The 13,586-nt window shown below is 40.4% G+C and overlaps 3 protein-coding genes across 5 annotated transcripts in view; 2 read left to right on the top strand and 1 right to left on the bottom strand.

Moving 5' to 3' along the window:
• Window positions 1–2,900, bottom strand: part of LOC125769194 (uncharacterized) — a 48,320-nt gene extending 45,420 nt beyond the window's left edge. The window contains exons 1-2 of one of the 3 annotated variants that reach the window (XM_049437755.1): window positions 2,608–2,900; window positions 949–1,515 (exon numbers count right to left, since the gene is read on the bottom strand). In XM_049437755.1, coding sequence (XP_049293712.1) covers window positions 949–1,018 — 70 coding nt within the window. In that variant the 5' untranslated portion in view covers window positions 1,019–1,515; window positions 2,608–2,900. Of the gene's footprint in view, window positions 1–948; window positions 1,516–2,174; window positions 2,369–2,607 lie in introns of those variants that run through there. The other 2 variants (XM_049437756.1, XM_049437757.1) reach the window with 2 other exon arrangements.
• Window positions 2,901–6,623: 3,723 nt separating this feature from the next.
• LOC125769195 (transcription factor grauzone-like) lies at window positions 6,624–8,319 on the top strand. The gene is made up of 4 exons (XM_049437758.1): window positions 6,624–7,389; window positions 7,466–7,639; window positions 7,700–7,898; window positions 7,967–8,319. Exons 1-4 carry the CDS (start codon window positions 6,692–6,694, stop codon window positions 8,129–8,131), a joined length of 1,236 nt encoding a protein of 411 aa, XP_049293715.1. The 5' UTR covers window positions 6,624–6,691; the 3' UTR covers window positions 8,132–8,319.
• A 263-nt stretch (window positions 8,320–8,582) lies between these two features.
• On the top strand, window positions 8,583–12,538 carry LOC125769186 (alpha-1,3-mannosyl-glycoprotein 2-beta-N-acetylglucosaminyltransferase). Its single transcript, XM_049437747.1, has 5 exons — window positions 8,583–10,153; window positions 10,231–10,335; window positions 10,424–10,514; window positions 10,601–10,771; window positions 10,836–12,538. The coding sequence occupies exons 1-5, from the start codon at window positions 9,132–9,134 to the stop codon at window positions 10,947–10,949; spliced, it is 1,503 nt and encodes a 500-aa protein (XP_049293704.1). The 5' UTR covers window positions 8,583–9,131; the 3' UTR covers window positions 10,950–12,538.
• The last annotated feature ends 1,048 nt before the right edge of the window (window positions 12,539–13,586 follow it).

Genomic DNA, 13,586 nt, shown 5'->3' with positions numbered 1-13,586 from the left:
TGGTGAGTGCAGTTTCGATCGATGTTTTCGACCTCCAACGGCACAAACCAACCGAAGTAGATGACGCCATCCCCGCTGAGCTTTATTTAATCTCCGCCAGACACCTTTCCGCTGCTATCCGGCCACTTTTCCACCCGGTAAATGTGGCGGTGGCGAACATTTGTCGCGCTTAGCAGTATCGCCTCCTCACTTCGGTACTTGCACACGAACCGGTTCACGAACGCGGCATGAACGCGGTTTTAGTACGTTGTTTCAAGCGCCCGAGATTAACCGGGGACACCGAATTTCATTCACGGACAAACGACACCCCGTACATGGACGTGACGTTTGCGATGTTGTTTATGGCAGTGTCTTTCGTGGCGCAATGAGTCAATATTTGTGCCCAACGCTTGCGTTCCCGACCACAAGGTAGTACAGAGGCTTAGCTTGCCTAAGGAATAAGACTTCAACGGGAGATGTGTGAGTGTGCATATGTGTGTTGAATGGGCCAGTTTCCTTTTTTGGCCCGATTATGGTAATGAGACAATCGGCGTGCGGAATGGTTGCAGAATGCTTACGACCTAGTAGATTCTTACAGCTGGTGACAAATTGTTAAACTTTGAATAATTCTTAATAAGAGAGAATAGGCCAAACGGTGAACAAAATGTGAACTTTGTGTAGTTTTTAACGCAGACATTTCAGATGTATCCATATAATCATGAGCAACGTTAGCAAAAGAAATTGAGTCGTTGAAGTGTTATGTTTGTTTCCCGTAATGGTGTTGTCCTCGACCTTTACGAGCACCAAAAACTGGACATTCACAAAAAAAAAAATCATGGCCCACACTTCAGCACTCCTACGCTCGCCGGTAACTCGTTTGTAATGCGGCTCACCATCAGCAGAAGTCTGACCACGAAGGTTGACTGCTTGTGGTCGAGAAGAGAGACATTTTATTTTTGCAAAGCTTACCTTTCGCTTCACAGCTGGCCACGGTCAGCACTATGCAGGCTAGCGCGTACAACAACTTTAGCTTCATCATCGCGACGTTTAGGGTGGTATTTTTTACCACTGCGCCACTTAGGTCGATCACCAGTCTGGGAGCTGTTTCGTTGCAAAATTTGGGATTTGGGCACAATCGAATGCACGACACTAACCGAGCACTGGTTCACTCGAATACGGTACGCGGCACCTTCACCACCATAACATAACGCCAGCACCGCGACTGTGTCGGTATACACTACCAATTCTCGATCGAACGATTTCAATGCCCGGCCAAGTGACGAACCCTTTGAAAGAGCCGTATAACTGAACTAGGCAGGGCAAGCTTGAGTTATGCAACGACACGCTTTGAGACACTGGGCTGATTTAAAGGCCTTTAACGTAAGTGCACCAACAACTGGAGATACCCAGACACGGCGAAACGGGCAGTTAGAAAGGGGACACAACTGAGTACTGTACTACAGGCGGCAGCCTCGGGGTGGCAATTTTCGTTTGCTTACTTCGCATTCACTCACTGCACTTATTTTGAAGAATGGACTGAAAAATAGGGGGAATTTTCAACTTCAGTTTGTGAAGAGGCGGATTATGTGATCGATGTTGTGAATTAATTTGCATGTTCCTTGTTTTAAGTCAAGTGGTAGCTTCCCTGTGCGGGAGTTTGCATGTTTATATTTGCTATGCAATGATTCGGATTATATGCATAAGCATATCACAACAATGGCATTTTCTAAATAAAATTAACAATCAATCTGATGTATAATCGAAAACTAAGCGAAATCTTGTAAAAGCAGAAAATATTTCAAATTATTATATGATGCCAATTTAGTTACCATCTTTAGGGTGAACTGCAACTTCAATGTACTATGCTAAGAGAAACCACCAACATAGATATTGTAACGCGATTCCCGAGGGAAAACTTTCTAATAACTCAGCGCACCGCAAACCACGATTGTAAGAAGGGAAAAGCATTGGTTGTGATGGGACATTCAGCTTCCCGACTTGTTGCATACTAATACCGAAATATTGTTAAGGGTAAAACTAAAAAAGTTAAAAATAAAATAGCATATTACGAATATTGCAACCATATTTCCATCACTGCACTAGGCTACTACTAGCTGATGTAAGCTGATTCTGTATTGTTCTTTGGCATGAAAAATGATCAAAAACCTATAACATCCCCCAGGTGCCATAAATACCATCAACACGTAGCACACACTAGCACAGACAGATCTTTACGATAATTTGTGTTTGCGGTGCGAACAGGTTCCCATAAAGCCACTCAAACTGCAAACAATCGTCTCCGAGAAACACCAACAAACTCCACATGTGCGCTGGAGCGCTTTAGATCACGATGGGGACGATCGTACTGATAAATTCAAACGGTCGCGGAATCTGCCATCTTAAAAAAAAAAACAAAAAGAGTAAATTCACAGCGACCTTCGTATTTGCTCTCTGCACGATGTTCTTTTTTTTTCTTTTTTTTTGGTACACAGTTTGCACATAGTGATAACACCACTACACACAGCCAAAAGCGAATTAACGCTCACTTGCCCCTCACGAACGATGATAGCAGCCACGGAAACACAATAAACTTAAACGCCTTCACTGACGGCAAACCACAAAAGGTACCTTTACTCTCTCAGCATCAATATGCAACCCACTAACAAACACGGAATCACATCGAATGGGGTACACACCTTACGGTGGAACAGCAACGTGCAACGGCCTCTCGGTGTAACGACTCAAGCTGTACTGATTTTCGTGAAAGACGCCAATGTGTGTTCGCGCGGCTTACGATCGCGATCGCGAGAAGCGGAGAATGAAGATCGTAAAATGTACGCACCGCGGTTGCAAAGCATGCTGCTAGACAGAGCGAATGGTGCAGGTTTCGAAAGTATATTGGTCATGGGAAGAGAGGAAACAAAGAGTGATCAAAATAAATAAGAGAGAGATATATAAAAAAGGGAAAGAGAGACATAAAAGGCGAGCAAAAGAACCACTTGATCTGGTGTCCAGTTTCGGCCACGGGATAATAAAGGATCTTCCGTTTTTTTTGTTTTATCCGCTGGGTCTTATTTTACCATTTTACTTTTAGAGGTAACTCTTAAGTACCCGATGGAATAATTTATTAAATAATCAATTATTGAAAAACTTATACTTCAAAAGTTTAACATTACGTATAAATTATCAATTTATAATAAATTGTCTAATATACATGAATAAACACAAAAATTAATTCTAATCAAATTGTGGTATATAAATGTATAAATATGCCAATGTGTAATTAAACAGAATAATTGTGCTAGAAAAAGGCTAAAGTAATCGATAAAACGAACAACGTTCGAGCTAGTTTTTATTTTGCAACCACCAGCTGAAAAAATCATTATCTATGCAAGCACATCACCAAACCTTAAGGGTTAATGAACCCCAGGAGATGACTTTTACAATGGCTTCCACCGACGACTGCACATTTTTCTTTCCAAGGAGCCGGTTACAGCTGGAGAATGAGAATTGGCAAATAAAAAATTGAACTACGTTGAATTCACGATCGAGCTTAAGAATGAATTTATGGTTGATATCGAGAAACGTAGCTTAACTTGGACTTGGTTCGATCGCACAACAGAGAAGTGCAAAATGGGGCATCAAAGGATACTGTGGATACCAGCTGTCTCCTTTTGGTGAGATCGAATGGATCAGCAGATGTGTACGGCGCTGAAAACAGGTTCCTACAATACACAAGCATGTGGTATAGTGATTTGTGTAGAATTGTAAAAGATTTTTTTATTAAGATCAAGAACAAAAGCATCATATTATAGCACAAGCAAGACAAGTATTATTTCGACTTTAAAAATATTTAAAAAAAAAACACACGCTATCACATTAAATCTTGATGTTACAGTATGGTATAAAGAGAAGTAGCAACATAATAACTCAACTCGTAATCAGTGAAGCTTGTCTTATTTGATTACGACTACGATTACGATGCGATTAGTAAAGAATCACTATTTTCAACTATAATTCTAACATCTGCCCAGCTTTACAATGCATTGAGTAATGACGGAGTAGCGTTCATGCACTCTCATGGTTAGTTACCCTCGACTCTCCGAGGCTCAGAAGCAATCCAGAGTAATGAATCTTCATAAGACTAAAACAAATAAACCGTCACAACATACGATGATACATGAGTCGCTAAAACTCGGCAAAGGCTAAGTGAGATGGGGTAGATATCATTCTGCTTAAAACCCAGATAAAATCAGCGACTAGAACAGGTCCAAGGGTCTATGCATGATTTTAGTACAACACAGCTGTGTCATCCCGGCAATCACCTTTACCGTTCTTTGGACGAGACAGTTACAAATACAGACATCCTCTAGCCGCAACATGCAAGCAAAACAGTAGGTTAAACAAGGTTCACCATCGAAATGGGCTTTCTCATGGGCCGGGTAAGATGTTTGGCTTAATCTTGCGTCGCGTATCGTACACCACCGTTTGCGGATGGATCCGGATGATCCGCTAGAACATAAACGGTTAACATATTCACATGCACAGCGAAAAGTGCACGTCACAAGAATGAACTCCACGGGCGTCGTCGGTGGTACGAGCCGAAAAGACCGGATAGACCTACATTCGGTAGCACGGAGTACACTATTAACACAGTTACTAGATGCTCATGCGCATCACACATACAAACTCTTCCTCCCGTTTCGTCTGTGCGTTAGCCTCAGAACTTAGGAATTGATCTTGAGAGCAAGTTCATTTAGGCGTAATTGTGCACGATAAAAGTATGTGTATTATTATGCTCTTCTTCGTTCTTGGTTCGTCTTGAATGTTGGCCCTGCTTGTGGATGCTGTTGCGATCAGGGGAAGGCAGTAATTAACGTGCATACTGTGTAGGTCAGTGAAAATTAAACTTCTTCCTAACGGTAGTAAAAAACGTTTAGAATCAAGTGTTTGCTTAAAATTTGGTAAAAAGCACATTATTCTGAGACAAAGCTAATGGATTTGATCTTGCTGTATCTGGTCTAGGTCAGGAGTGTGTTTAGCTTAAGATTTACTTGCGAATGGTCTTTCCATCATCTGGCAAATCTTCGTGAGCAAGTTTTATTTCAATTGTAGCTTAGTGAGCAAGTTGATCTATTGCTGTGCTTCTCATTCTATAAGAGAATTTTTTTTGCTTATCAGCACAAAATCAAACTACTTGCTAATGTAGGTAAATAGCAAACAGAAGCTACATAATCTCACTTTACCTTATTGTGTTGCGGTACGACCCTCTGGCTTGTGGTTGGCCACAAACATTGCGCTAGGTATTGTTGGCAGTAATATGATTAATGAATTTATCTGTGCTCCACACACCATTGACATGCAGAAGATGAATTTGTGAAATAAAAACGTGATTGACCAAGCTGGTGATGTAATTCCTATTTTTTCGTGTGGAAGAGATCTATAATGTCATGTACCGGTTTTTTCTCTAATAATATTTAGCCTTTGAACCATTCTCGCAAATAGAACCTGGGGATTTATTAAATGATTTAAAAAGAAACATTAAGTTTGATCACTGATCGTGCAGTGTATAATTTAATTTTCCAACGTTTGCTTTGGGTAACGTAACGTGTCATCGTTGCTAAAAATCCCCTTTATAGTAACACGTTGCACAGCATGGTTGGCATAAATTATATCATGTGCTCCAAGTCCACCACACTGTGGGCATTCTTGAGTGACCATTCCCAATTTGCCAGACTGTTGTGCATTGCGTTCCGCTTGGTGATCGTTTGGGTGTATTCTGCTAACCACCACAACGGCTTGTGGTAGAATTTATTTTTCATTTCCTTTTTTTTATTCCTCCACTGTTGCTTCCAGTTCCTGTTTTATTTACTCTTATGTTCGTTTTTTTTGTTTATTTAATCTCTTGAGTATGTGAATTTCAGTTCTTGTTCTGCTTCAAGACTGAACCACTCCTTATAAATAAATCGGAACTTTTGGGAGAAATTCGCAAACGAAAACGGAGAGAAATTCATTAGCAGACAAACGTGGCAAGATAAAACACCCCCAGATGGAATGGAAATCAAACTAGAATGGCTTTAGGTACTACCATACCTGTACCCGTTCGTCACCATCACGTGTGGGACGTGGTATAAGGCGTGATCTAAGTTCCTCGACTTCGGTTCTGCTTTTGCGCGGACAATATTTTTTGGGAAGGCCATTGAACTGTTTGTGAAGGATAGTACATTATGTTTTGAAGTTAACGGTTTGTTTGCATTTTGTGTGAACGGTGTCCTCTGCCACAGACAGTGACGTAGCTTACAACAAAACAACGAATAACTTGTGGAAATTTTCACAAAACCTATATAGAATTGAAGCTGTGCCTGGAGTAGATTAGCTTGGCAGCAACATATCTTGTTACTAATATCTGGTAGAATACATAATAACGATGATAATTAGGAATTCATCATTCCTATTGTATTATGTTACTGTTAGTATCTCAATACACATTTACAGGTAGTAAAGATCATGATGTGCAATAGAAAATATCTTATCGTGGCTCCAAGTCATCCACGCTACTGTTTGAAGTCTACACAAAAATCTGAACTTCTCAACTAGGTGTTATTTACTCGAAACAGCTGTTGGTTAGCGAATTTAAATTTTTGACGTGTGATTGTGACTGTCTTAAATTCATAACAAACAACACCATAATTTCGGACGCCGTCTCGAAAAGATGGATTTTGAATCAGTGTTTTGTCTTTTGTGTTATAAACCTGAAAATTCCGTCAATGCTGTAAGCTGTGACGAAGAACCGAAAGTTGTTACTATTTTGTGTCGTCAGTTTTGGTTTGCTCCGGAAGAAATTCAGCGAAAGTATGTGTGCGGCATCTGTTGGACGTATGTGGACGATTTTAACAATTTCTATGAGCAAATAAAAATGATACACGATGCAGAACAGCAAGAGGAAATAGTGCTAGAGGACGATCCAATCCATTACCAAGATAGCGATTTGAATGAAACAGAAATTTTGCTCGAAGGGGAATCACCTATGTTAGAAGACGAAATTGGTTTCGACGAGAGTCACGAATCTGATCCTCTGCTGAACCATCAGACAAAAGTGAAAACTATTGTAATTGAATCAATTGATATTGAAGAGACGTTCAATGAAACCCCTACCAAAACCATTGACGAATTTACAGAAGAAATCGAAGAAGGATCCTGTAAACAGCAAGAAGCAAGAACAATGCAAAATTTTAAAAATATTATATCTTCGGAGAGCCATTCGATTGAAAATGAAACAAAACAACAGACGGAAAGGTATGCTTGTGATGAGTGTCATTTGGTACTTCCTACAGAAGCTTTAATGGACGAGCATCGGAAGCAACATCCAACATACAGTTTACAACACACTTGTGAAGAGTGTGGCAAATCGTACGTAACGCATCAAATAATTGAAATATATCAAATATATGTAGAACATTTAAATGAATAGTATTCTTTTTTTAAGATATTCTACTGAACGTCGTCTGCAGCAACATCACAAAAGAGATCATGGCCCGGGACTGATGTGTGACATATGTTCAAAATGGTTTAAAACTGGGGACGGTTTGCGTAATCATCAGAAAAATTGCCATTACCCGCAACCAACAGAGCGTGTAGAATGTTCAATATGCAAAAGATGGTAAGTTCATAGCGAAACGTGGTTTAGTTCCTAAAACTAATAATACATCTCAATTGTTAGGTTGAAAAATATCGGAAGCCTGAACAAGCACATGGTTAGACACAAAACGAGTGGTAAACCTAATATATGTGAAATTTGTGGTAAAGTGGCTCCCACGTATACAGCATTAAAAAGTCACAAATTGTTTGTGCACGAGATGCAACGAACATTCCGTTGTCTAGTTTGTAAAAAAGCTTTTAAGCGAGCGTTTACGTTAAAGGTAAAGTTAAGGAAAATGGATTCGTCGCTGTTTGTTCGATTATCATTAATCAGTTGGTTTACTTGCAGGAACACATGTCTACCCACACCGGCAGCTCGCTGTACAATTGTCCACACTGCACGAGAACTTTCAATTCCTCTGCTAATTTACACGCACACAAGAAAAAGAAGCATCCGAAAGAGTGGGAAAAAAGCCGTAACGAATATGAAAAGCGGTTTACGGGGAAACATTAGTAACTTTGTTTTTCTGTGTGGCACTAGACTTCCTGATTGTCTGCAATTCCTGGCGTGCACGATAGCCAATCAAGGGCACGGAAGAAAGATGTGAATGTTGTAAACAACTATTAGCGTAGTTTAAACTAGTATTTAAGGAAATTAAGAAATGACTCACATAAAATATAAGCACAAAAGTAATAAACTTACGGAATTCGGTTGAATTTTGTTTTCCGGAAGAACTGTTGACAAACATCTGTTATTCAAACTGTAATGTCATACGACGGTAAACGTCAACCCTTGAGTGATACACATTTCGCGACTTTCATCGTGTTTTGCATTCAATGAACTAAAACAAATTTATTAAAACGTTCGTAAAATGTTAAAAGCAATTTCGTTGTATGTTATAAAGTCAGTCATATGTTTTGTGCATTTACAACACAATTTAATGATCGACCTTATGGTTCTGCTGCATCAGAGCTAGTTATGCTAAACGTCATCCCAATCTGACAGGACGTAAACAAACGGCATACATCCACGTATTGGTCCGGGATGGGAAAATAATCCATGAGAAAAATAGCTCTCTTGTTCAACAGTATGCAAAAGCGATGTTATCGCCGAATTAAGTGTAATGGAAACGAGTTTATACCGCACCGTGTGAATGCGTAGTTTGCAGACTGCGTGTGAGCTTGTGTTCCGCGTTTCATTCTAAACTATTCCAATGCTCAATTGCGATGGCAGGTTACGGACATGTAGCGATAGTGGCCAGTTGCGGAGGTAATTCGGTGTGTAGCGATATCGCGTAGAAGGCAATTGTATTTAGGGTCGTGATAGCGTAACAGCACAATTTCGCGCGGTATTGTGTGCGGAAAGCGAACAACAGGCACTTGCCTGTGCAACCGAACGTTTGGAAACAGGTTTCAGTTTTTCTAACAGTCGTGTTTTTGCTGTGCTCGCGTGGTTGCGGTCGGCACGCTAGTTGAAATATATTTTAAAATTTCTAGCGTGTGATAACGGAGTCATGCGGCCACGTAAGACAATTTTACTCGTTGGTGTACTGGTCATCTGGGTGCTGATGACTTATCTCGCGTTTATGCGCTCCGTTCGGGTGACGGATGGCTCGCGGCCCAGACCCGCAGTCGCCAACAAACTGATGCTGGAAAAGGTGCAGTATTTTGAGCAGAATCTGAAGGTTTTTTCGGAGAACCGACAGAATCTGTACCGCGATATTATAAACATCTTGAGGCGAGAGGACAAAGTGCCAAGCGCTCCAGCACAGGTCATTCCCACTGTACCATCCCAAGAATCTCCGGGATCCGTAGTTGACAATGATGCCAAGGCAAAAGAGAGAAATGCGGAGTTCGAAGAAGATGCAAAAGGTGTCCTCGGTGTACCTGCTCCACTGGCACCGATACCAGAGGCGGAAGACGGGCGACCAGAAGTAGAACGGGTTCTGAGCAAGTTTCAACAACGTTATCTCAACAATGATCCAGCTTTTCCGGTGATCCCAGTAGTTGTGTTTGCTTGTAACCGCATCTCAGTCAACAAGTGTTTGGACGATCTGATACGCTATCGGCCAAGCGCAGAACAGTTCCCCATTATTGTTTCGCAAGATTGTGATGATGAAGCGACTAGGAACACGATCCTATCGTACCGCGACGAGGTGACGCTTATACAGCAACCGGATCAGTCGGACATTCCCGTGCCACCGAAAGAGAAAAAGTACAAGGGTTATTACAAAATTTCGCGCCACTACGGTTGGGCGCTGCGGGCAGTGTTTGGGCAAGGGTTTGATTCGGTTATACTCGTCGAAGACGATCTCAGTGTGGCACCGGACTTTTACGAATATTTCCTCGGCACCTATCCAATTTTGAAGCGCGACAAATCATTATGGTGTGTATCGGCATGGAACGACAATGGAAAGGAAGGTTTAATCGATAGCACGGCACACGATCTCCTATACCGGTCCGACTTCTTCCCCGGGCTGGGCTGGATGATGACGAAGGATCTGTGGGACGAGTTGGAACCCAAGTGGCCGAAAGCGTGAGTTGTTAGATTGAGAGAAAAAATCTACTTCCTTACCAAAATAAACCAATAACGGCATTTGCATTACATTTCAGATTTTGGGATGATTGGATTCGGCAGCCGGAACAGCGCAAAGAACGGGCCTGTATACGACCCGAACTGCCACGAACGAGAACGTTCGGCAAGATAGGTGTATCCAAGTAAGTTGAATAAAGAAATGTACAATTTACTTTGGCTTTTAAAGAAACCATCAGTTTGCTAATACAATTTCTATTGATTTTATTACAGTGGTCTCTTTTTCGACAAACATCTGAAGTATATCAAGCTAAGCGAAGAATTTGTCAGCTTCACCAAAAGCAATCTATCCTACTTAGTGAAGGTAAGGTGGTTGACAAACGACTTATCAACCCAACGGAATATTTAATTTTCTTTATTCTTCTTTATTTTTTGGCGTAACCATGCTAGTCTGCTTACGATGACGCGTTCTCAAAAACCGTCTACCAAAGTCCGGTGGTAACATTGGATGAACTGAAGCGTGGTATGGTAATGATCCGAGAACCGATCCGCATAGCCTACCAGACCAAAGAACAATATAAACGAGCCACCAAGAACCTCGGTCTAATGGACGATTTTAAGGCAAGTATCAGTCACTAGTGTGTAATGCAATTAATTAAAACGCATTGTTTACAACGGTTTACAGAGCGGCGTACCACGAACGGCTTACCGAGGTATAGTTTCGTTTTTCTACAACGGGCAGCGGGTTTACCTAGCGCCCAGTAGGAATTGGAAGGGGTATGATCTCACCTGGAGTTAACAGAGCGCTCCACTGCCCAGCTTGATCTAGCGGCGCAGCATTGTTTTCGTTTTGCTGCGCAACCTGTTTCGAGGTGCATTTGCTTCCGTGAAGAACTGACTTTTCTCTTACACACTCGCGGGAGAAGTGAAACACATAATTTGGTGGCATTTGTTTTATTTTGTTTTAGCGTAAATGTTGAGGTACGATTAATTTTTGTCATAGATTTCAAAGCTCCACGGCACAGGTGCATTTGCGTAGTTTTAACCAACGTTTAGCTGTTTTTTGTTTGACGATTGCTACAACACCGATTCAATTGGCATCACAATTGGTTCCTTGTTATGGTAATCATTTTAGGTGCATTTTTAGCGAAACAGGAAAACACGTGTGAATCATTCCTATGCTCTAAGTACTTGCAGATAATTTAGTTATTTGAAAAATGGTCTCCAAATAAAAATCGGCACAATCCCAATCCACAACATTGTGAAGCTGAAGTAGGAAATGATGAAGATGATGAGATTGAAATAATCGATTCGATCGATCGATACAGTTAAGTTGCTTGAGTTAAGAAAATCAAAATGCAATTTTACTAATTTGTTTCAATGAAACGACCTTACGAAAACATTTCAAAAGTAATTATTTTCAAGAGTTTTAAATATTTATAGTACCAAGTTAAACCACATAACTGTAATGCCTACGTTCTTCTGTTAACTAACACACTATCAAACACAGTTCCTCGCTACTGCTTCTATCTATGTTCCTTTTACGTGCAAAGTCTTGCAACTTCTGTAACACAAAGTCTTTTGTTTCTTGTTACTCTGTCGAATCGCTAAACAGTAATTTGTGATGCAGTCTAGGACAACCAATAGATTGTAAGAAGGTACATACGAAGTACACACATACTGCATGTGCGCTGCAGCAGCTAGTCAAATGATTGTTTGTGTAAATGTGATTATGTGGGGAACAATGGCCCACACAATGGTCGCCGTAGTGCAGCTCAAACAAAAAAAAAAGGTAGAGCAAGGTAAGATCGAACACAAAATTTGCGTCACAAAAAAAAAATCGAAAAAGCAATACATTTCGGCTCCTTCGTTTAGAAAATGTGTGTGAGGTTTTCAGAAAAATCATAAATTAAAGCAAGAAACGAAAAATTCATGACGTAAATATGATAATAGAAGCTAACATTAGTCACTGGTGTATGTTGCTAGAGGAGTAAAGGACAGCAATGCATGAATGATCATTATAATGCTATAAGGGATAACAATCTCGATGTTCGATGGTGATACTAACGTCACCCACTGCATGCTACGCGTTTGGCGTGGTTTCTGTAAATAAGCAAATTGATCTAAAGTAGCATTTTTAAATATTAGTAAAAATAAAATCAAACACCGGAACTGTACGTGTCAAATAGCACTCGATTTGAGTAAGGAGTAAATCATTTATTTGAAACAATGATCGCAACAATCATTAGTAAAGGAGCACGAATTAAAAAGAAAATACCCAAACGAAATGTGTTTCTGTCCACTGAACTAAATGGAGACATCAGACCGCCGACACTCTGAGAAACACATCAACTGTGTCAAACATTGTAAATAAATTAGCTCTTTGTAGCTCTTGTGTTACCGTATTTTGGGTGGGATTGTTAATGTAACAAAATTGCTTATCAGGTAATTTATTGAGTGTTATATGTTGGATCATTTTTCTAAGGTGTTTTGCATGTACGCTTTCTGAAGACATGTGCAGCATTCACTTGCGACTGTGACTATAACTTGTATACACTTTACACTCTTTAATGGGATACTTTACCGGACATTTACATTTTAATATATGGAGGATTATTGGCAGTCTATTGTGTCTAACCTCAATAGTGTTCCTTCGGATTCATCATATTTTCCTATGAAGAAGCATTTTAATGCGACTCTTCATCAGCATGCAGGGAACCGTATCAAATACATATATTGTCTGTTTTGTCATGCATGTCATAACATGTATTCTAATCATTTCTGAATCTCAAACATTACTGTGGAAAGCATCCAGGTGGATAGTTTAGTAGTAGTCATCCTGATTTTCGGGAGCTCGATATACTGATACTCTATGATAGATTCTTACCTATCTCGTGCGTTAGGCAGCTACGGGTAGCGTTTAAAATTGCAAAAAAATATAATCCAAACATTTACAGAAGCCCCATTTGCTTTCCCGCACAAAAGAAAATCTGCTGCTGCTTTTATGACTTTGGTATTTACTTGAGAACTGTTGTATTCAGAATCATATTGGAATGCGAGTAACCTTTGACTAGCACATCAGAGTAACCTATAAATTGCACAGCAATTCATAATGAATATTCATTCAATAAAGTAACTTCAACCAGAGAAGTACAACATTGGCTACGAGGAAAAGCGAATCCAGCGTACTAGAAGCAATTAATCGAACAATGGCGCTACCCGGAGAGAATGATATCATGCAGCAGCTTGCGCGACAAAATCAGCAATTGATGGAGCATAACGCAAGGCTGATGGACATGTTGGAAAGATTCGGCATTCGAGAAGATTCAAGTTCAAACATACATTCACGAAATCCCGAATTTATCATCGAATCCCTCTCGTCCAACATAAAGAAATTCGAATACGATCCGGATAACGGGGAGGTTTTTGATCAATG

The sequence above is a fragment of the Anopheles funestus genome, chromosome 3RL (assembly GCF_943734845.2).
Source record: "Anopheles funestus chromosome 3RL, idAnoFuneDA-416_04, whole genome shotgun sequence".
Lineage (NCBI taxonomy): Eukaryota > Metazoa > Arthropoda > Insecta > Diptera > Culicidae > Anopheles > Anopheles funestus.
This window is presented reverse-complemented; position numbering and strand designations above follow the sequence as displayed.

What these genes read in the sequence shown, in the direction of transcription:
- LOC125769195 (XM_049437758.1), top strand. Translation starts at nt 6,692, where the DNA reads ATGGATTTTGAATCAGTGTTTTGTCTTTTGTGTTATAAACCTGAAAAT. An exon ending in TGTGAAGAGTGTGGCAAATC is followed by an intron (nt 7,390 to 7,465) that starts GTACGTAACGCA and finishes TCTTTTTTTAAG; the next exon opens with ATATTCTACTGAACGTCGTC. An exon ending in TGTTCAATATGCAAAAGATG is followed by an intron (nt 7,640 to 7,699) that starts GTAAGTTCATAG and finishes CTCAATTGTTAG; the next exon opens with GTTGAAAAATATCGGAAGCC.
- LOC125769186 (XM_049437747.1), top strand. Translation starts at nt 9,132, where the DNA reads ATGCGGCCACGTAAGACAATTTTACTCGTTGGTGTACTGGTCATCTGG. An exon ending in GAACCCAAGTGGCCGAAAGC is followed by an intron (nt 10,154 to 10,230) that starts GTGAGTTGTTAG and finishes ATTACATTTCAG; the next exon opens with ATTTTGGGATGATTGGATTC. An exon ending in ATCTATCCTACTTAGTGAAG is followed by an intron (nt 10,515 to 10,600) that starts GTAAGGTGGTTG and finishes TAACCATGCTAG; the next exon opens with TCTGCTTACGATGACGCGTT.